This window comes from Peromyscus eremicus, chromosome X, assembly GCF_949786415.1.
Source record: "Peromyscus eremicus chromosome X, PerEre_H2_v1, whole genome shotgun sequence".
Taxonomy (NCBI): domain Eukaryota; kingdom Metazoa; phylum Chordata; class Mammalia; order Rodentia; family Cricetidae; genus Peromyscus; species Peromyscus eremicus.
This window is the reverse complement of record NC_081439.1, coordinates 103539585-103561221: the sequence shown is the minus strand read 5'-3', so window position 1 is coordinate 103561221 and position 21637 is coordinate 103539585. Positions and strand designations below refer to the sequence as shown.

The 21637-nt window shown below is 38.3% G+C and overlaps 1 protein-coding gene across 1 annotated transcript in view; it reads right to left on the bottom strand.

Annotated features, from left to right (window-relative positions):
- The window catches only part of Gria3 (glutamate ionotropic receptor AMPA type subunit 3), a 234378-nt gene that overhangs the window by 151604 nt on the left and 61137 nt on the right, over window positions 1-21637 (bottom strand). Inside the window, exons 3-4 of the mRNA XM_059251542.1 lie at window positions 9702-9941; window positions 1434-1461 (exon numbers count right to left, since the gene is read on the bottom strand). Coding sequence (XP_059107525.1) covers window positions 1434-1461; window positions 9702-9941 — 268 coding nt within the window. The remainder of the gene's footprint in view (window positions 1-1433; window positions 1462-9701; window positions 9942-21637) is intronic.

Genomic DNA, 21637 nt, shown 5'->3' with positions numbered 1-21637 from the left:
TCATCGCTAGGTGAAGCAGTTCCATTGTGGGCTCAGAGACATATCTTTTTCCATGGAGCCTTCCCTGATGACTCTAGCCTACCCATCAGGAACTCTGTCTTGTTTGGTCTCCCTTGGAACTTGAATCCATACCACACAATATAGCTCTTGCCTTATGCTATTTCATACTCATTGTTGTTTTGTGTGCATTACTCTTAATCCACCTCTCTTATCATGATGTAAACTATTCCTACTCAAAGATTACCCCATTTTGAACATTGTTGTTAACACCAACGTAGGCACAATGAAACTCTCAATTAATGTTATGTTGGTTCACAGTCAGTCTCTCGAAGAGTTCCTGCAACCAGTCCTTTGACTCAGTACTGCCTTCTCATCACAAACATTTTGTAACAAATAACTCCACGCTGGGAGAGTGAATGCTGTCTTGTACATTACAGGATGTGTAACAATATTCCTGGCTTCTTCCCACTACTAAAATGTGTCTATGTACTGCCATATATCCCCTAAGGGGCCAAACCTTATTTCTCCAATGAGAGGAAAGTTTTGAAACTATAATAAAATCACAAGAGCTAAAATTCATTGAACATGTTATTCTGTTCAGCTTGGTACTAAAGACTTTATATACATTGTCTTCTGTAATTCCCATACTGTGCCCCCACTTGAATTGATGTCTACAGGGCTCCAAGAGACAAACCTCAAAGTCACAGTTGCAGGATTACTACACAATCTGTCTCATTTTCAAGAACCTCTCAGGCTCAAATCCAGAAATTGTAGCAAATTGCAGCTAGCCCCTAATGGTCTAAAGAACATTCATTCATTAAGAATTAGATATTCAGCTATTGAAGGTTAATTCCTCAAGGAACCCAACGAAGCAATGGAAGGTCAGAGCAAAAAACAACTCTGCCAGCTGTCACTTCCTTTTCCCAAAGATGTGAATACAGTTCCAAACAGCTGAGGCTGCTGCTGGTGGTGGTGGGATGAAAGATTTATTTCTTATTCTCCAATGATGACATTCTGGGGAAGGAAGCACAATTTCTAGCTAGTCTATCGAAGGAATTCCTACTTTTAATCCTGACTAGCCATCTTGTAAACAATGCAGTTGGTCACAGGAAAGGAAGAGCAAAGGCAGGCGAATAGTATAGTGTAGACGTTTCCTTTAAGAGGGAGGGGAGACTCAATGCACATCTTGTGACAGGAGTACCATCTCTGCATATGAAGGACAACCCAAGAGAGAAAAGTTGACATTTTGGTTTAATGTGTCTTCGGAGATGAATGTACCTCTGGCTGTGAAATCAATTCAACCTCAAATTTACTGCCACCAAGGAGTTAACGATATATTAAAATTAGTCATGTCATTTGATGGAGAAATATTCTACTTATGGAAATACCTTTATAGGAAAACTGCCTTTCTGAGTTGGAGCTGGAAATATTACAGTAAACAGGATCTAATCACAGCGAAGCCTTTTTTCAGCTTTGCATGACAGCTGTAAAATATGACAGTATTTATTAATAGTTGCGGCAGTCTAATCTGCAGCATTGGAGAGCTACAGCAAAAATATGTTAAGCTACTAAGAGAACAATTTCCACAGTAACTAATATTCAGCTTTTGAAAGGATACTTTAATGTCTTGTGATTTTTTTTAATTCTTCCCCTACAGATAGTCCAACCCCAGGAATGAAGGAGCTACTAAGCTAATAACCTTTGTGGAGAGGAAGTGTTTAAATGATAATTTATTTCAAGAGCTGACAACAAATTGCTCGGCACTTTCTCTTTTTATGCCCCAAAGCAGTCAAGGATGTGCAAATCGAAGTATTAAAAATATGACAGTTTCAGTATTTTCATTTTCAATGAAACCCTCATTATAGACATATGTACAGTCTTTTATTCACAATCCAGTCCAAATATTCATTCACTAGTATTACTGTACAGGCTCTCAAGATGCTCTCATAGTTGAAGACTCATCACAATAGATTAAGCAGCCTGTAGAAACTACCAACTGTCTTAGGTCCTGTCAACCCCAATTACTGCTGCTCAAACAGGGGAATTTAGTATCTGTCTCTCACAGGCTAATGTACTCTCTGGGCCTTCCTAATTTATTCCGATATAAAAAAGGAACTTGAATTTCAATAAAAACTCTCTTGCCTTCACTTTTCCCAGAAGACAAATGGACATGACTAGAATTGGAGCCATCTATTACCTTTGAGCATCCTTTCACTAGATCTTGAAGTGGATGAGAAAAAGATGAGACAAAACAAAAAACAAGATTTGTTTTGATGGAGACACCTGCTACTCACAGGATGGCTGGAAAATTGAGGCAACCTTTGATAGTCACCCAACCATTGGTCATTCCTTGCTTTTTGCCACAACCAGACATAGCTCCTTAGCAGTATGAAGTTTCAGGTTCATGTCTTTCTGAGGTCTAGAATCTGTCTTAGCCACAGAGATGAGTGTATGAATTCTCTTTGCTTTAGATCCAGGCATCACAGCAGTCCATTCAAAACCTGCATTCTGCCTGCATCCAGAACTTTGTCCTTTCTCTGCTCTCACCTTTTTGACTCCTCTGTTCTTTAACTTGGGTCTTTCGCCTCCTGTCTACCTTGATCCATGATATTCTGGTGCCATAAGATACAATATTTAAGCTAACTGGTGGTGGGTGCGTGCCTTTAATCCCAGCACCCGGGAGGCAGAGACAGGTGAGTTTGAGGCCATCCTGGTCTATAGAGCGAGTTCCAGGACATCCCAGGCTACACAGAGAAATCCTGTCTCAAAAACAAAAACAAAACTAAAATAACAACAACAAAAGATATTGTATTTATTTGTGAGTACCACGCTGTGAGAAGTAAATTGAGAACTGGATTGCATCTACACAGATACAACTGAAGTAGAGAGGAGCAAAGTGCCATGTCCTTTCAAGAACTGCTGCAGGAAACAAGAAGGAAAAGGCAACTGGTGTTTTTAAATGTTAAGACAGTGAGAAGCAGTATGTCAGCCAGAGAAAAGCACATAGTCTGTGGAGTATGGTAGATCTAGGGTGATATGTGGTTTTATTACTTTGATGTTGTATATAACTCTAAGAACCATTATTTGAAAGGGTTTTTTTCCCCTTGGTTCCCTCAGTTGTAGAGATGTATAGACGTTACTATGATGAAATGTGATAATCTATAAACTCAAGACCTAGTATATATTAAGTACTTAAGAAATGGCAGATGCTCTTATTTTAAAAATATGATATACCTTTGGAAGAGCAAGCAGTGCTCTTAACCTCTGAGCCATCTCTCCAGCACCCCCCCCTTTTTGGTGGTGTGAACAAGCCTTTATTCAACAGTTACTGGGAGGAGGCCATGATGCTGGACACACTGTCAAAGTCAAGAAATGGCAGATGCTCTTATTTTAAAAATATGATATACCCCAGCATAAGTGCATGTCTATCTGAGCTACAAAGTGAATTCAAAGTCAGTCTGGGCAACTTAAAGTGACATTTTCTAAACAAAAATTTTAGAGATCTAGGCATAGACCTTAGTGGTAGAAGCTTGCCTAGCATGCATTCTCTCACATGTATTATATGAGAATTACTGATTTGTTTCTCTCTCTCTCTCTCTCTCTCTCTCTCTCTCTCTCTCTCTGTGTGTGTGTGTGTGTGTGTGTGTGTGTGTGTGTGTGTGTGTCTGTGTGCTGAGAGAGAGAGAAGGGTCGGGGCGGTGGTGGCGCACACCTTTAATCCCAGCACTCCGGAGGCAGAGCCAGGCAAATCTATGTGAGTTCAAGGCCAGCCTGGTCTACAGAGTGAGATCCAGGACAGGCACCAAAACTACGTAGAGAAACCCTGTCTCAAAAAACAAAAACAAAAAAATTGTCCCAAAAGATCCAGTCTGTAAAATCTAGACTGTAGGAAGCATAATGGGACAATCAGATTTGTATTTGGGGTTGGGGATTTAGCTCAGTGGTAGAGCGCTGCCTGGGTTCGGTCCTCAGCTCCGGGGCGGGGGGGCGGCGGGGGCCAGGGAGCGGGGAGACAAAAACAGAGAGAGAGAGAGAGAGAGAGAGAGAGAGAGAGAGAGAGAGAGAGAGAGAGAGAGAGAGAGAGAGAGAGAGAGAGAGAGAGAGAGAGAGAAGGAATAGAAGACAGTGAAAGGAAAGATTGTGTACCTTATTTGGCAAAACAGCGTTACGGACTTAAGCCATGTAAATAGTGTGCATGACAGCATGCATAAAGGTGTGAGAAAAGGAAGCTCTGCTCATCTCAGGAGAATTCAAACTCAACCACACTGAAAACATTCATAATCCTCTGAGGAAAGGCCTCTTTCTCCTTGTCTTAGGAATCTCTTTACTACTCAAGACCTCAGGGATCTTCGAAAACTTCCCCAGCATCTTAGCTGTCTGAGAATCTTTATTATTTTGCCAAAGCCCATGCTGTAATGAATGCAAATATCACTAGTAGGGACAGCAACAGTTCGTTTTAATTTTTTTTTTTCCTGGAGACATGAAACAAATCAGTTTCCACAGTAGGATTGTCAATTCCTCAGAGGCAGAGACTAACTCGGCTTCTTTAAAATCCTGCAAGTGAGCTAGGGCAACCTGATGCTACAGAAAGCTCAATAATTGCATGTTGACCAACAGAATAATTGTTATAGCTTGCCCAGTTCCCGCCACAACCTTTAAAATAAGATAACAATGTCTCGTAAAAGGCTGTTGACTTTCACAGAGTTACTTGGGAATTGAGTAAGGAGTTTCAGATTCAGAACAGGAGACAGCAGGAGTTTATTGAACGCTGGGAAGAGGGTTGGCACTAGTTGTCTCAAAGGGCACCTAGACGATTATCTCATTATCTAAGTCCACAGTCACAGCTGGGCCAGATTCTTTCATCTCCGTGTGTTCTGCCCATTGAAGCTAAGAAGAGGCCTCCGGTACTCTGTGCCTTCAGTTCTCAGATGTGTCACTATCGTGGAGGAGATTGTGTTATTACTTAGAACACTTGCACCCAAAAATATGTGTAATAACTGGAAGAAGTGGCCATTTTCTTGGAATGGTTTTAGAATTTTCTGTATAGGAATGTGTATATGTGAGCAACCTCCCAAATTGGATTTTTGGTGCCTGAGAGCTCGGGATTAAAGTTGATTTATACAAGCAGAGAATAGAATAGTGGTTACCAGAGACAGGGAAAAGAGTTGGATAGAGGTTGGTCAGTGGGTAAACAGTTACAATTAGAAAGAAGGAGTGAGTGTTCTGTTGCCCCGAAACATTAATACAGTTAACAGCATTCTGTATGTTTCAAAAATAACTACAAGGGAGTTTTGTGAGTGTGTTCGCTGTAAAGAAATGATAAATAGATGAGGTGACCCATATGCTAATTACCCCAATTTTGATCACTACGCAATGTATACATGCATCAAAATATCACATTGTCTCTCATAAATATGCATAACTAGTATGTGCCAATTAAAAGTGATAATAATAAAAAGTGAGGCATCGTTGGATTAAGGTTTTATTTCTACAGAAGTTCCTTGCCTGAATAGAAATTTGTTTTCTCCTGAATACACTAAGTCATTAGTAACCATATAAATTGGCATGAATAAATTGGTGAGCTGAGGTGTTGTCATTAGCAGAGAAAGACTATTAATCAAGGGCAACAAAATACAGGACATGAAGATTTGTGAAGGTGTGGAGGAAGGGTAGGCAGAGATGTAGTTTTGATTCTAGCAGGGAGGGCAGGCATAGAGATGTACAGTGAGGAGCACTAGGTAAACAAGGGACAGAGAAGTCAATAAAAGGAAAGGTTATAGAGAGGGTAGGTGACATACTTAGTCAACCTCATAATTTTCCTAAGAACTGACCTTTTATGTATATAGAACCAAATGCATATTTTCTAACTTGGTGTTAATGAAGCAAGGTGACATTTTATTAACTACGTGAAGCAGTGACTTGCAAATTCTGAATCAGATCTTCCTCTGCAGACAGAAATCAAAGCAGAGCCAGTGTATCCCTCAAATTCATTCAGTGTTTGATAACACCAGAGAAAAATGGTCATGCTTGTGCAACATATATTTCAAATGACCTCTGAAGTTTAACCCATTCTTTGGCTTCTTATTTATCTCTGGACCTAACCAGAACAGTTACAACATTGTATATTTAGCTTATTTGAAAGTAATTATCAGGGATCCGTCTGTATCTCTTTGTCTTCCACATCTAGTGTAATTTCAAGTATTATAAAATTCTATTTGATGCTATAATATCTCCCCATCATTTTATTACTGAACCAATAGATGATCATTGAAGCTGACTCCCCTTGGGAGACCTTACCTTCTTGTAAGAGGGCATGGAGGAATGGGGGGGTAGGCTGGAGAGGTGGGAGGAGGGAAGAGGGGATCTGTGTTTGGTATGGAAAATGAATAAAAAATTTCTTAATCATAAAAAAGCAACTTTTTTAGATTAAAAAAACAAACAGAACAAATATGTTACTGAATTATTTAAAGAGCTGTTTAGTATCACATTGGAGATAAGGGGTTGAGGTAGTGTATATCAGACCAAATGAAGTAACAACGCAGAGGCCATTATGTTAAGTTCTAAGTGAATGGTGTGGACAAAAGGGTTCTCTGGGTGTTTGGAGGTAGGCAAAATTCCTGCTCCTCAAAACCGGTTCAGTAAACAGCATCACCATTTTTACTCCTTATACTTTTCTCTACCTCCAGCCGTGTTCAGGTTGTCATCATTCTGACCTGCAAGACTACAATGACCACAATGTCTTTTTTCTACTAATTTTCCTTCGTTTACCACTCTATTAACTATAGAAGCTTAAATTAAGTCATTTGACCCCTCAGCTTAGAATCTTGTAATACCTTCCCCCTGTAGAACCACTCTCCTTACCATGATTCCTGGTCATACTCCATGACTAAAATATGGCTCTTCTCTATCTTCCCAACCGTCTTCTTCTCACTAATTTTTATACACACTGGTGTTTCATTAGTTTCTACAGGTTTTTTGCACTGACTATTTCCACATTAGGTTATGTCCTTCAGTTTGTTAGTTGCCAGATTATAATGCCCATCCTCGATAAGGCTATCACTGAACACCCTTTATAAATTAGGTCCAAGCATTATAATCTTTGCTTCTTTCATTGAACACTATCTAAATGTACAATAATAGTGTATTATTTACTTAATTTTTTTTCTGTCTCTCTAGAAGGTAAGCTTTATGTCAGTAGGAATCATAAATGTCTTGTTTAACATTGTAAGCTTAATAATTATTAAATGAATAAGGAAGGAGGTACAGTTTGCTATGGGGTTAGAAAAACTGAAACAATTTTCATAATCAAGATATAGGAGTATTTCAGGCAGTAGCAGAATAAGTGAAGTTGACAAAGCAGAGGCATGGGTCTGGCACACTCTGACAATAGTGACAAATAGGAACTACCTACAGGACCCTTATAAGGTTGCATCAGGAGAACAGGACTTTTAATTGGCTGAGGCAGAAGCATACTGTTTTTTCCCATGTGGGTAATAGAAAGTTATTAAAATTTTTGGATAGTTTTTGGTACAATGTTTTGAGAAGAGTTTCCAAAATGGACATTAATGTTAAAGTTTATGCAATGTATTTCTCAAAAACATAATAGATTAGTCCCACCTGGTAAATAGCTAAAGAGGAGATAAACATGGATTTATATCAATCAGAAAGGTTTGTTTTGGCTGTCAGACCATAGAATTGCTCAAACTATTTAATGAGATGGTTTAAGGATTAAAGGAAGGATAAGAAGCAGACTTAGATGGCATAAGCTTTCTTTTTCACAGTAGAGATCTAATGAGCAGAGATTGTTTATAGATGTTGATGAGAGAATGCATGCAATGCATCTTCTTTGGAATGACTGAAGTTATAGCATTAACAGAAATGATCTCTAATTTAAAACAAGAGTTTCAGGAGAGAAGCTGCTGATTTTCAGTCTTCAGTTCTGAAAACAACAATGCTCCATATTGCATTAAATGCAATATATGGAAATTAACTAAATCACTCTCAGTGTTTTGAATGGAAGGAAATACATTAAAATAGAGTACATTGTGAATTAGAAATTTTAAACGTTTAAACAATCTTGTTACCCTAGTGAATCAAGGCACTGCTGAACACACATAACTCCTTACTCTGTCCCTTGTCCTTGTTCTTTTAAAATATATGTAATAATTTTTGGTTTTGAATCTGTAATTACATTATTTCCCTTCTTCCCTTCTCTGCCCCCAGCCCCTCATTCACCCTTACCCACTGATGTCTCTCAAATTCATGGTCTGTATCTCTTTCATTGTTTGTCACATACATAAGAATATTCCCAAATACATAAACACAACCTGCTCAGGCCATGTAACGTGATTTGTATGTATATGATCTCAGGGCTGACTACTTGGTAGCTCGTTGTTTAGAGTTGAGGCTTTGTGCTGCTTCTCTTTTCCCTTCCTCAAGAAATCCTACTGTAGAGACCTATTTACTCTAAGGAGTCGTCTGAAAATCACTTTTCTGGAATGCTACCTTTTTACAATCTTTAAAACAATCAGAATCTACTATAGCATTAGTCGTCACATGAATGATATTTTTGCTTTTTTGCTCACCCTTATTGGAACTATATTTTATATGAATCAGTCTTGGAGGTAGAATACACCATTAAGGGTAGATAGTAGCTTACAGAATCATTAGATTAACTCACTGGTAAAATCTAAGTTCAATTAGTTCCAAGATACAAAGTTTCTTGTGTCTGGTATGCCATAAAAAAAATCACAGACTCAGAGTTTTAGAGAAAAAAAAAAAAGAGACACGCTTTAGGTGAGAGGACCAAGGTCAAGAGAGCACCAGAGACTTGATCAAGATCCGAAAGCTAGCTCATATCAGATCTTGGGTTAGAACTCTTCGACCCTGATCCTGATTAGTGAATTTCAACCCCTCTAACTAAGGGGAACATGAATAATACTCTTGTTTCTCAGGAGCAAACCAGCATTTCCAATTATGTTGATCAAAAAGAGCTCTGCTTTAGCTACCCTGAGGACCAGGAAGACAGGCCTTTCATTTGTTTCTTCCTTCCCTGAATCTGAAACCATAGAGTCAGAGAGAACCATCCATATTTAGTCTACAGGCAAATTACTGATTTAAGAACATTGATGGAATGTCATAATAATAATAAGGGCTCTCAGTTTCATTGAGGGAAACACCAAAACCAACTTGATTTGGGGGTACATTTAGTTGTATTACGATGTGTACGTTTCAACATATTAATTAGTATATCTTGAAAGGGCAATCATCATAGTCTCACAAGATACATTTTCTGAAACCTTACAGATTGGGCTTCCATATACAATGTGGCACAGTAGATCACACATGTACATGCATAGTAGTACGTGGAAGTTTTTATTTTTTGGATCAAAACTTCATTTGATAGTATTTTATGCTTTATTTTACATATATAAAGTTAATCTGGATGAGTTCTTTTACAAAAATAATATTAAAGGGTGTATCCGAAGTCACGTTTTAGTGAGGACATATGTATATGACTTGGAAAATTAGATTCTAAAATTACCACTGATTTAATTTTCAATGTTTGATTTATTTTGAATACTGAAAACAAATTTAAAGGAGAATTAAACTTTACTGGAAGAAAGGGGTACATGTGTGATGATGTTTGAAAATCACTATCACATGAATACCCATAGAGGAAACTAGATATTTCTTCTTACCTCGTTCTGTGTCATAGAGGTATACAAACTTCTCCCACTTGTAGTAGCCCAGAAGACTCAGAATGGCCCCTTTCAAGGCTGGGCGCATCTGGATGACAAACTGCACATCTGCATCAGTGGGAAAGCTAGGTGTGACAAAGGATGTGTGCAGGGCCCCACAGAAGGAGGTCAGGGTGTTCATTGACATCTGGTCATAGAATCCAAAGATAGCATACACCCCTCTGGAGAACTGGGAGCAGACTGCAATGAGAACGAAAGGAATACATGTCAATAGGTCAGTTGTCCCCTGTGGCAGCTTGTAAGGTTAGAAAGCCAGTGCACAATTAATCTCTAAAGTACCCATGTCCCAAAGCAAGCAAGCAAACAAACAAACAACAACAAACCAAAAATAAGAAGCCAAGACTCTAGAGAAATATATAGAGTCCTCTAATAGTCCAGTTGCCCTGCAGGAAAATAATTAAGAAAGAGAAATGTTTATTGGCGATAGTTACATATTATCTGTGTCTACAGTGGCCAAGAAACTCAGAAAAGGAGGAAGTGACAGTTGTCTTATTCTTTACAAGTCTCCTTGATCACCTCCAAGGCACTTCAAGCTTTTATCTTCCCACAGTGGTTGCCCAGTGGCTCCTAAGTGTGGTCATGCCACTATAAAGGCACACTTGCCTTTCCACCCCTTCAGTTCTTATCTTCCTAGGTCAACACAGTGGATGCAGATTGAGTCAGACTAACCGCTATGTGTCTACCTCGAAAGGTGTTATTCTTGCTGTTATATGGTACTATAACCGCAGTTGTATTATGACAAAGACCCTTCATGTAGAGTACTAATTTAGAGGATTTTAGATTGTGGACAGGCTGTGGGAATGACTGACCTTTCAGTGGCCATTTAACCACAGGAGGCAGTTGGCAGCTTATTCTGTCCAGGTATAATTGGCCAAGTTCTACTTTGATCCTATTCCATTTATCTGGTGGACTCATTAGCCTACATAGAAAAATTTCAGGGCCCTCTCATCATTGTCAGTTTTCCTTGATTTCAAAGTGGGCCATGCCACTGCCTCTTCTCTCTTCTAGCCCAGAGGAGCTTAAAAAATGTGAACCAATTTCAATATTAGCTTCAGTAGAACATAATTAGCAAAGCAAATCAGCTACAACAACACTGTGTGGTGCATTTCCAAACCAAGTGGAAATGATCTTTAGATTATCTGCACCACTGCTCCCTTCCATTCATGCGAAGCAGACATAACAGGCATAATGCAATGTGATTTAAGAGGTCCTGCCTGGTCTCCCTTATCTGCTATGAAACCATAGATTCCAGTGGTAGGCTCATTTCTTTCATTTCATGGTGTTAGAAAAGTCTGTGGCTTGGGAGAGGGATTAAGTAGAATCATTAAAGCCATTATCATGGTGAAACAAATTAATATGTCCAATTAGTTGTTGAGATGAGTGGGAAAGCAGAAGGATAAGTGGTGATGGGAATGAGTGGGTTAGAGAAGAGAATTATAGGGCCTGGGATCCTCCCTGAGAAGAGAAATAGTAACATCATTAAACAACATAAGGAAAGGAAACATTGAAAGTAGGAGGGTAGGCAAGTAGAGACCAGTTTAAACCATATCTTCACATTATGAGAAATAAAGTTCTTGATATCTGTAATATCTTGCTTTCCACACATGCTATTTAAATCTCCGTTGATTAGGGTCACTCACTGAGTCAACTAATTAGTCATTAGCTTGAGGGAGACATTACAAAGATTATCATTTACTCCACCATCTCTAGCACCATCTCCAGCACAGTAGACCACTGCCTTTGATTTGAGGAATTCTAAATGGCCTCAAAACATATGGACAGAAGGGTTCTTTATTTTAATTAAAGAATGGCAGCTAGTAGATGAGGACCACAGGGAGTACTTAGAAACAAAAAGATCTGTGGTTATCATGAGGGAAATACTAAAGAAAATTCCATTCTGTGTTTAATCATGTAAATGGAGGGCTTGTGATGTCAGGTCAAATACTGACCAATAATAATGCTTACAGCCATACTAATGATAAAAACACATAGCAGTAATAGTAACAGTTATTTAAAATAGTAATCAATGAGTGATAAATAAAACTTAGCTAGGCACTGTGTTTAGGAGTACAACTATAATCTCATTTAATTTATCCATGGACCTCATGAAGTATTGATACCTTTACTATTTAGTTGCTAATATGGAGACCAAAAATGCTTCAGTTACTAAGTAGAGAAATGAGCACTCTAAAACTTACAGTCCTTGCAACCCAAATCCAACAGTGTCATTAAATAAGTATTCACTTGTATGAGATAGGGTTTTTATATTTAGCAAATAAAGATAGGTGTCCAATTAAATTTGCATTTAATATACATAATAAATTAGTTTTAGTATAAACATATTTCAAATTCATACAGTAAAGTTTATTTGTGATTTATATGAAATTCAAATTCAACTAACTGAGCATCCTTCTTTTACTTATAATTCAAGAAAGAAGCTGCCCCTATTAATGGTCATGGTACTAAAAGGCTTGAACAAGCAATCATACTCCTTCAAACAAAATGATTCATGGATAACTGATAGTTGTCAGCTCTATACCAACTAGAAAGCATGAAAGGAAGACCGAGGGGCCCTACATAAAACAGGCTTTGAAGAGATGTAACATGATTTTAGCATGGAGAACCCCATTCTGAATAGTTTGTTTTTGGCAAATAAATGAAAATAAATTATAGTGATGACATTCTGGTTAATAGAAAAATAAGTGTTGTTTTCCTCATATCTATTATTTTGAGACTTGGGAGTCATTTACGAAGCTTTCATACTTCATTGAATTTGCTTATTTATTTAGAGTATAATAAGCATCCAGAAACTCATCACTCAATCCAAGAACTGTAACATAACTAATAACTTTTTAGCTGTATGTGTCTCTTCTATTTCACTTGTTCTGACAAACTCTTCCCAAGTCCTAAAGATAGACACATGATGGTGGATATCAACAAGTGTTAAGAAAACCTCAGTATATCCTCTACTGTCTTCATGTAAAGCAAAGTCCCAGCAAATACTGACACTTGTAGAGCGTTTCCTTTGTTCCATCTACTACAATAAGTTTAGAGAGCATAAATAGAAGGCTCAGAAAGCATAAGGTCAGTGGGGAGAGCTGGCACAAGAGGACAGTTGTAGCAGCTTCTGAAAGAAGCTGGAACACAGGGAACTTGGCAGGGCCTCTCATAGCAAATTCTTCCAATCATCCTTGGCTGCAGAGAGTACAACTGAATGGAACATTGAACTTATCAATAGAATATTCTCCATTTTAGACACACACACACACACACACACACACACACACACACACACACACATTGTATATGTGTATGCATACCAATATTAATATTAGTGTAGCTGGAGTTTTCCCCAGTCTGGGGCCTGCTGCTGCTCAGACCCAAGTAAACACACAGAGACTTATATTACTTATAAACTGTATGGCTGTGGCAGGCTTCTTGCTATCTAGTTCTTATATCTTAAATTAACCCATTTATATTAATCTATAAGTTGCCATGTGGCTTGTGGCTTACCTGTACTTTTACATCTCACTTCTCATGGCATCGGCAGCTAGCAACTCCTGACTCAGCCTTCCTGTTCCCAAAATTCTCCTCTCTCTTTGTCCTGCCTATAATATACTTCCTGCCTGGCTACTGGCCAATCAGTGTTTTATTTATCAATCAATCAGAGCAACACATTCACAGCATACAGCAATATCCACAGCATATTAGTGTACTTTATTTATATATAATATATAACATCAATATGAAAGAGGAGGTCATAAATTTGAAAGGGAGTTGAGGGGCATTGGAGGAGTTGGAAGGGGAGAGAGGGGGTGGAAATGATGAAAATACTACACTCATGTATAAAATTCTCAGAAGTTTAATTGAACAGAAAGTATGTTTTTAGATTCCTAAAGTGAGCTGAAAGGAATCTAATGAGCTGTTTCCTTATTTGTTGCTTTTTCAAGCATAGTTGTTGGTATTGGAACCCTTCTTTGAAATGAAGAGAGAGTCTCACAATGTTTCCCTGGAAGCCTTCTTTGAAATGAAGATAGAGCGTCACCATGTTTCTCTGGGATTTGCTATGTAGAACAGGCTAGCCTCAAACTCACATTGATCAGTCTACCTCTGACTCCTGAGAGCTGGGATTAAATACATATGCCACCAGCCCTGCTTGAAATGAAATTTTATGTGCAAAAGTCCAATACCTGTATAGGGAGACAAATATATAAAAGAGACAAAATGGAGCTCATGTGTTTGAAGAGATTTCCACTGGTCTGACACTCCCTATCATAAAGAAACTGTGATAGAAAAAAGTGTCTTGTACAAGGTCACACAATGAATTATGAATCAGGCTCTTAGAATTGCTTTATCAGCATGTCCTCAGCATCCCTATTTTGGAGCTATCTAGGGCAGTGTGGATTAGGATTTGCCTAGCATGAAAGTAATTTACCCTCAACTCTTAACTCTCAGCCAAAGGGATATAGATGGATCCCAGCTACCTTTCTCAGTCCCTTCCAGCCCCTAGAACCAATAAGAGCCAGTGGAAGGTTGGTGACAGTTTTGGTGCTTGTGATGTTTTATGGGATGTTTGTTTCCTTTGCTGAATCATTAGTGAACTATACCCACTTCTTTTACATCTTAGAAGACTATCCTTGGTAAAATACTGATGGAAGAGAAATTTATCTTGGCAATGTTATAAAGGCATAAGTAAAGAGATAAGGGCACCATCTTTTAAGACAGGCAGATCTTGGTTCCAATGGTTAGTTAATATCTGTGAGCCTTGGGTAGGATCATTGTGACTTATCCAGGTGTGGAAGTTAGAATGTTGTGATGGTTAGTATTGATTGTGACCTTGATAAAATCTAGAATCACCTAGGAGACGTGCATTTCAGAGAGTTTCTAGGTTGTTAATTGAGATGGAAAGAACCACCCTAAACACAAGTAGCACCATCTCATGGGTTGGTTTCCTGGACTGAATAAAAAGGCTAAACCAAAAAGAGCAGCAGCATTCATCTCTCTGTGCTTTCTGACTACAGATGCAATGTGATCAGCCAGTTGATGCTCCTGGCCCCTATGAATTCTCTACCTTGATGGACTTATCCTTGAACTGTGATTCAAAATCAACTCTTATTTCAGCTGTTTTTGCCATAAGTTTTTCTCATAGCAATGGGAAAAGTAACTACTATAAGCCTAGATGGTGAATCTTGTATTTATCTCTTGTTAGGTAAGTTACTTACTACTTATTTCTGTGCCTCTGACCTTGTTTCTTTTTTATAGAATTGAAATAGTACTAGTGATTATGTTAGCACTGTTGTGAAAATTAAACTGAGTAAGGTGATGAGAGGCATCTAGTGTGGATAAATAGAGACACTCCATTAACACTAGCTCTTAATTTACTCAGAAATGTTAATTGGGTTTCTACTATGAGCTAGATGGGCATTTAGAGGTATGAAAAACTATCCTGTTCTCATACATCTTATATATTATTGACAGGAAAATCCAACAAGTGATATAAACAAGTAAAACATGAAGTATGTTAATTTCATATACCTTTTATTCCCTCAGTGTACTTTGCTCTGTTAACTCTATCACATTGTTTTACACCGCCCCCCCCCCCCCGTCCCCAGCAGTCATTGCCCCTAGTCTCACACTGCATGCCTAGGTAGTACAACCTGTCTTCTCTTTTGCCTGTCCAATCCATTTCTTTACTGTGCTTTCCCATTCTTGTTCCTGGGTAATAATGTGTTATAAAAGAAATCCTGCTAATTTGACTCAAGAATGTGCTATTATCCTCTGCCTCTTGTTCTTCCTTTATAATGCCTGTGTGCCAGTAAAATACTCTTCTGACCTGTGGCCTCTGAACCTTCTTAATGTGATGAAGATTAGTTATTTTTCTTTTAGGAATGCATGTCTCTATCTTGTCTCACTTACGAAAACCAAATGTTTCCCATTGAAGATGCTATTTCTGACTATCTCTTGTTTTCCTAGGGACTGTGTTGTAGTACTCCAGCTGTGTTCCCTTTAGTGGAGAGTGACAAGTAAGGCTGGACCCAGCTGTCACACTTTTATTTAGAGTCCCCCAAATCTGTAAGGTTGGGACAGGTACCATTAATGTACAACATAGCATCTAATTACAGCACTCGTATTCCAAAAAGCATAATTAAAAATGTCAAACAACTCAATTATTTCAAATATCCAAATAACAATATTGTGGATCATTTACAGAACACTTTTCATATTCTTTTGAATCAAGTGGAAAAAAGGAAACTGAAGTCTCTTGCTGACTTAACATGTGAAGCAAGTACAAAGCAGAACAATAGAGCCATGAAGGAACTGATCTAGCCGGATCAGGAGAAGCTTCTTTACATAATACCAGAGTATATTGAATTCTAGCATATCAGTGAAGCATTGGGAGAGACTTGAAGAGATCATATAGACTAGTGATTTTACCTAAAGCTGTTCCATTAGTTCACAGTGGATTCCTAGTCTGGTGAAATGAATATGTGTGTGTATGTGGTGTGTTTGTGATATGTGATGTGTGTGATTGTGTGATTGTGTGATTGTGTGTGTGTTATGTTAGGGATAAGGTCAGTCTCACATATAGAGAGACATACTCAGACATACTCACTTGAAAGGTTTTGTTCCTTAGTTCATTGACAACTCACACACAGGGCAGGTCCTCACACAAACAGGAATTAAGATGCCTATACTTTGACTTGCCAGTTGGAACAAAAGGGAAAAAGAAAAATTTGATAATAGCACCATGTAGACTATGAAAAATACCCTGAAAGGTCCAGATAATAGACTATTCACATAGTGTATGAAAAGGAGAACCTACTCCATGTGCTATCTTAGGCAGTATATACTTTTCTCCATATTTTTTCTGCTTCCTGGCATTGAATGTAGGGTCTGAAAAGACGATGTTGATAACTTTGGCAATATGTACCACAGAGAAGATTATATCACTACCCATAGACATATCTCTATCTCCTATGTGGTAGGCAAACTTGTGTCCTTTCCAAATATGTCCATATCTTAATCACACAAATCCGTGAGTGAAGTTAAATAGTAAAGGGAAATTAAAGCTGTAGGTAAAATTAAGGTTGCTAATCATCTGATTCTAAAATAGTGAGGTTGTCCTGGATTATCTGTATAGCCTGATATAATCAAATGTGAAAGACAAAGGCACAGAAGGGTACATATTAGAGTGCTAGGTTATGAGAAAGACTTAACTCTCCATTGCTAGCTTTGGAATCAGAAAGAGTTCATGGGCCAAGGAATGGGAGGGCCCTCTAAAAGTCAGAAAAGGCATTCACATGAGTTCCTTTTCATGAGATCTGGATCAGAATGCAGTCCTGATAACACCTCGATTTTAATATGACAAAATCTGTATCTGTAACTGGATAATAATAAATGTATTCTGTTTTAGAACTGTGAATTGGGGGTAATGTTTTATGGGTGTAACTATTAAACTAATGTGCTAATTGGTTTGGTGACTGTGGATCAAACTTCTCCGTATGAAGGGAGCTCACTGTTTTACCTGTGAGACATGTCTGATGAAGTCTATCTTTGCCTTTTGGGTCTTTCAAGTGCCATATAATGCGTATCATTTCAATTCCACAAATCCTCCTTGATTTTTTTTTACTAGATATTCAATAATACAACAATACACTCAGAAAAGATATAATGTGTGTACACCAATGTGTGCCTTTAGTCTAAGTTGCCTTCTTCCTGTCAGGCTGACCAATCAGCCCCAAATCACTGACTTCTCCATCAACTGTTGTTCTAAGTCTTCTTTCGTTCTGCCTAATGATGGAGACCTTGTAGTCCTATGTTCTTCAACCTCTATTCTGCTCCCATTGTCTACTGAAACTGCTTTGTCAAGTCGGATGATGACCTTCTTCAGAGTCACATACAGCTTTATTAGTGGTTATCATGGATCTTGAATGTTGAGCACATTTGATATCATTGATAAAATCCTGCCTCTTGAAATTCTATTTCCACAGGATTAAATTCTGGCCATGTTGAGGTTGGAGAGATGGCTCAGTGGTTAAGATCACTGGCTGCTCTCCCACAGGACCTGGGTTTGATTCCCAGCACCCACATGGTAGCTCACAGCAGTCTGTAATTCCAGTCCCAGGCAGTCTGATAGCCTTTTCTGACTTCTGTGGGCAGCAAGCACACATGCGGTATACATACATTCATGCAGGCAAAACATCCACACACATAAAATAAATTAAAAATAAAAATCTGCCCACTTGACTTTCTTCACTCCTCCTTTTCAGTTTCCTCTTATCCCAACCATTCAATGAAGATGTTTTCAAAGACATTGTCCCTGGCCCTCTTCTTGTACCAAACGTAATGTTCTTTCAACAAATATTTACAAAAGCTATATCCTGCTATGTGCCAGGCAGCAGATTTTACCTCATTTTACTTCCATGTGGATGAATTTTAAGTAGATACTTATGAGCTCCAGATCCACATTTCCAACTCCTCATTAAACAACCCCAAGGCATCACAGACCGATTTCTTATTTCCATCCTCAACCCATGAATCTTCTCTCTTGTCCATGTTTCTTCTGACCTGTCACTCTTTATCCCATCACCCAAGGTCAAGTCTGAAAGGTCATATCTGCTTTCACTTTCTTCCTCACTCCTTTGTTCTACTGTTTTGTAATGCTTCATCTACCTAGCCTCTAACCCAGTGGTTCTCAACCTTCCTAATGCTGAGACCTTTAGGACAGTTCATGTTGTGATGACCTCCAACCATAAAACTATATTTTTGCTACTTCATAACTGTAATTTTGCTACTGTTATGAAATGTAATGTAAATATGTGTGTTTCTGATGGTCTTAGGTAATCCCCGTGGAAGAGCCATTTGACCACAAAGGGTCGTGCCCCACAGGTTGAGAACCACTGTTCTAAAGACTGAAGAGTATTTATCCTCTGTTCACCTTCAGTGCACACTGTTAGTCTTTCTTATGACAGTAGTCTCTTAACTGGGCATATGCTTGCAGTATCTTTTCCTTTTTCACATTCCTCTTCTCCTTTATGTTCTGGCTAATTGTTCTAAATATAAGCATCTTAATTTCCATTTCTGTGAGGACTATTTCTGTGAATGAATGAGTTGTTAATAGACCAATGAAAACAACTTTGCAAAGGAGTCAACTCCAAATTTTCTCAATCTTGACATTCTTGACATTTTGTTTGGAATGTCATTATGACAGTTGTCTTGTAGACTATAGGGCCTTTAGTAACATCTTTGGCCTCTATTCATTGGGTTCCATGAGTACCTCTTCACCACAGGGATGATAACTCAAAATGCTTCAAAACCTGTATCCTATGTACAGGAGACTGTCTGTCCCACACATCGAGAACCACAAATTTACCTGATGACTTCCTTCCTGATGGAAAAAACAAAAACAAAAAAAACCTTACTCCATACTTAGATATATACAAAATTTCCAAAAAGTCCTTTTAATGGTGGAAACTTAAGAAAAGTAGATATTTTGGATACTTCAAAGCCCACTAAATTAGTACTTACATCCCTGGCCTTGTGTTTTAATTGTCTATATTTAATCTGGGGATGGATGGGAAGGGGAACTAGATAGAAGGGAGATGTGGTAGAGCTTGTGTGGAAGGGAAGTTAGCTTATAGCATCCTTGGGTTTATACAGATCAGCTCCCACTAACCTTGATGGCCTTTGGTCTTGGAGCTCCATAACCATAGTGGGTGTTTGTAGTTTTGAGTCAGAACAAGGTGTCAGCCCCACTCTCAAGCTGACGATTCCACGGTTTAATTACTGTCTTGAGGTTAATTCCCTTGAACACTTTGTTCTGCTCTCAGGAGTGCACTGCCTTCTGACAGTCTAACTAGTTATTTTTTGCAATTACGTGGCATGTATCTAAATGCCAACAGAGAAAACACTCTGATCCTACTTGAATATAATGGCTTATAAATACATTAACATACAAATGCATGTATTTTGGAAAACTCATTTTTTACCTTTTACTATAAATGATCTTTTTAGAACAACAGTGTTAGAAATGTTCACGAATGTATTGAAATGGGTCAACCTCTTTATGTTGAGATAATATGGTTAAACTTTTGAAGCTCAGTAGTCAGATATGGGTTTAAAATTTGTTTGCTTATTCATTAATTCAGTCATTCATCTAATAAAGTTTGAATTTCTACTGCATGGCAATCATTGCTATTATGACGCCCCCCCAATACCTTGGTTGACTCCTGTTGGGCCTGTCACTTCCCTGAACTTCCAGGCCTGTCACTTGTGCCATCTGTCATGCCTACTTCATAGGGGTGTGCAAAGAATCAACGAAATTCCTTTAGAAAAATCATCAAAACTGCTCTCTGAGTGTCACTGAGTAAGCAGTATTGGTACTGAGTTCCCAGGAATCATCATTGTCTTTATAAATAACTCAACAGGATTTCATTCTTCTCAACTTTGGGCTGTGCCATTCACCATCTATCACTGTCAATCATCTAACATAGTCACGGGCTCATCTTGACTTACAACTCACTTAACATGGGAGCTATCAAGACTCTTAATTGAAAAACTAATGGAGCCAGTGACCAGTTCATAGTAAATAAAATAATTTCTATAGCTAGGTGGAAATAGATGCTCTTATGGTGCTTTAGACTCAGCCCTAGAATTTGTCATGGACAGAAAAGAACTTCAAGCTTGGTAACATGCCATAAATGATTTGAAAAACATTTCTTTCATTTTGTAGCTCATGCTGTGGGGGAGAAAGTGAGGGAGGCCTCAAATAAAAGCAAATTTTAAAAGCTTTTATTTGGTTTACCATGGTTGTCTGTATGTCATTTTTCATAGGCTTGAAAAATTCACCGTTTAAAGACTTAGTCCAATTATTAGTTAGAAATTCATACTTCTACTTCCCATCCTGTTTGAATTTTCTCACACATCCTTTTCCTTGAGACCGAGTCTTTCTATATTTATGTTATCCAGGTGGGCCTTGAACTTCTGTACTCATGCAATGCTTCTGCCTCGGCCTTTTAAATTGTGATAATGGGCAGGTTTATTATGCCCGGCCTTTCTTACATTTTTAGTGTATTTCTTGAACTAGGCCAACCCCTCTAGGCTCCTAAATCAAGCAAATATCTTCATTGTAACTTGATTGACATACCATGTCCTCTTAAATACTGCTGATGATTATTGCCTCGTCCTGTCAGAAAACAGTGCCTTCTATTTTAGATGATTCTATTAGAAATGTCCTTATTTTGTTGAGTACAAATCTGCCTCTCTGTAGCTTTCACCATCTGTTGATTCTTTCTAGAGGCAAGGGTTGAAGCTCAAATATTTAATTCATATTCTAATAGCAAACCATCAGACATATACAGATAAGACTACAACTCCTTTTCTTCAGACTAACTATCCCTAGTATCAGCTATTCTTCAGATGTGTAATATGGACCCGCTATTCTTTAGATGTATAATATGGACCCAGGTCCAGGCCCACCATCATTCTAACCATCCTCCTCTGAATATGTTCCAGTTTGTCAAATCCTACTCAAATTCTACTTGGAGTTTGTGGCCTGCACTGAGTACAACTGCTAGCAAGGTTGAACTGATGAAAAAAACAAAGAAACAAAAAACCTAATTGATGTGTCACCCCCATTTTGGTATACAAAAGAAATATTTATCAGTGCCACCTAGAATGGTAATGACATTTTTTTGAGAAGCCCACTATATGGTTCTATAGAATATATTCCTACTTTGTGGTCTTGGATTTAAAAGCCATATGTATTATTAAGAATTTCTGGGGGCTGGAGAGATGGCTTAGTGGTCATAAGTACATATTGCTTTTGCAGAGGATCCCAGTTCAGTTCCTAGCACCTGTGTTGGGTAGTTCACAAC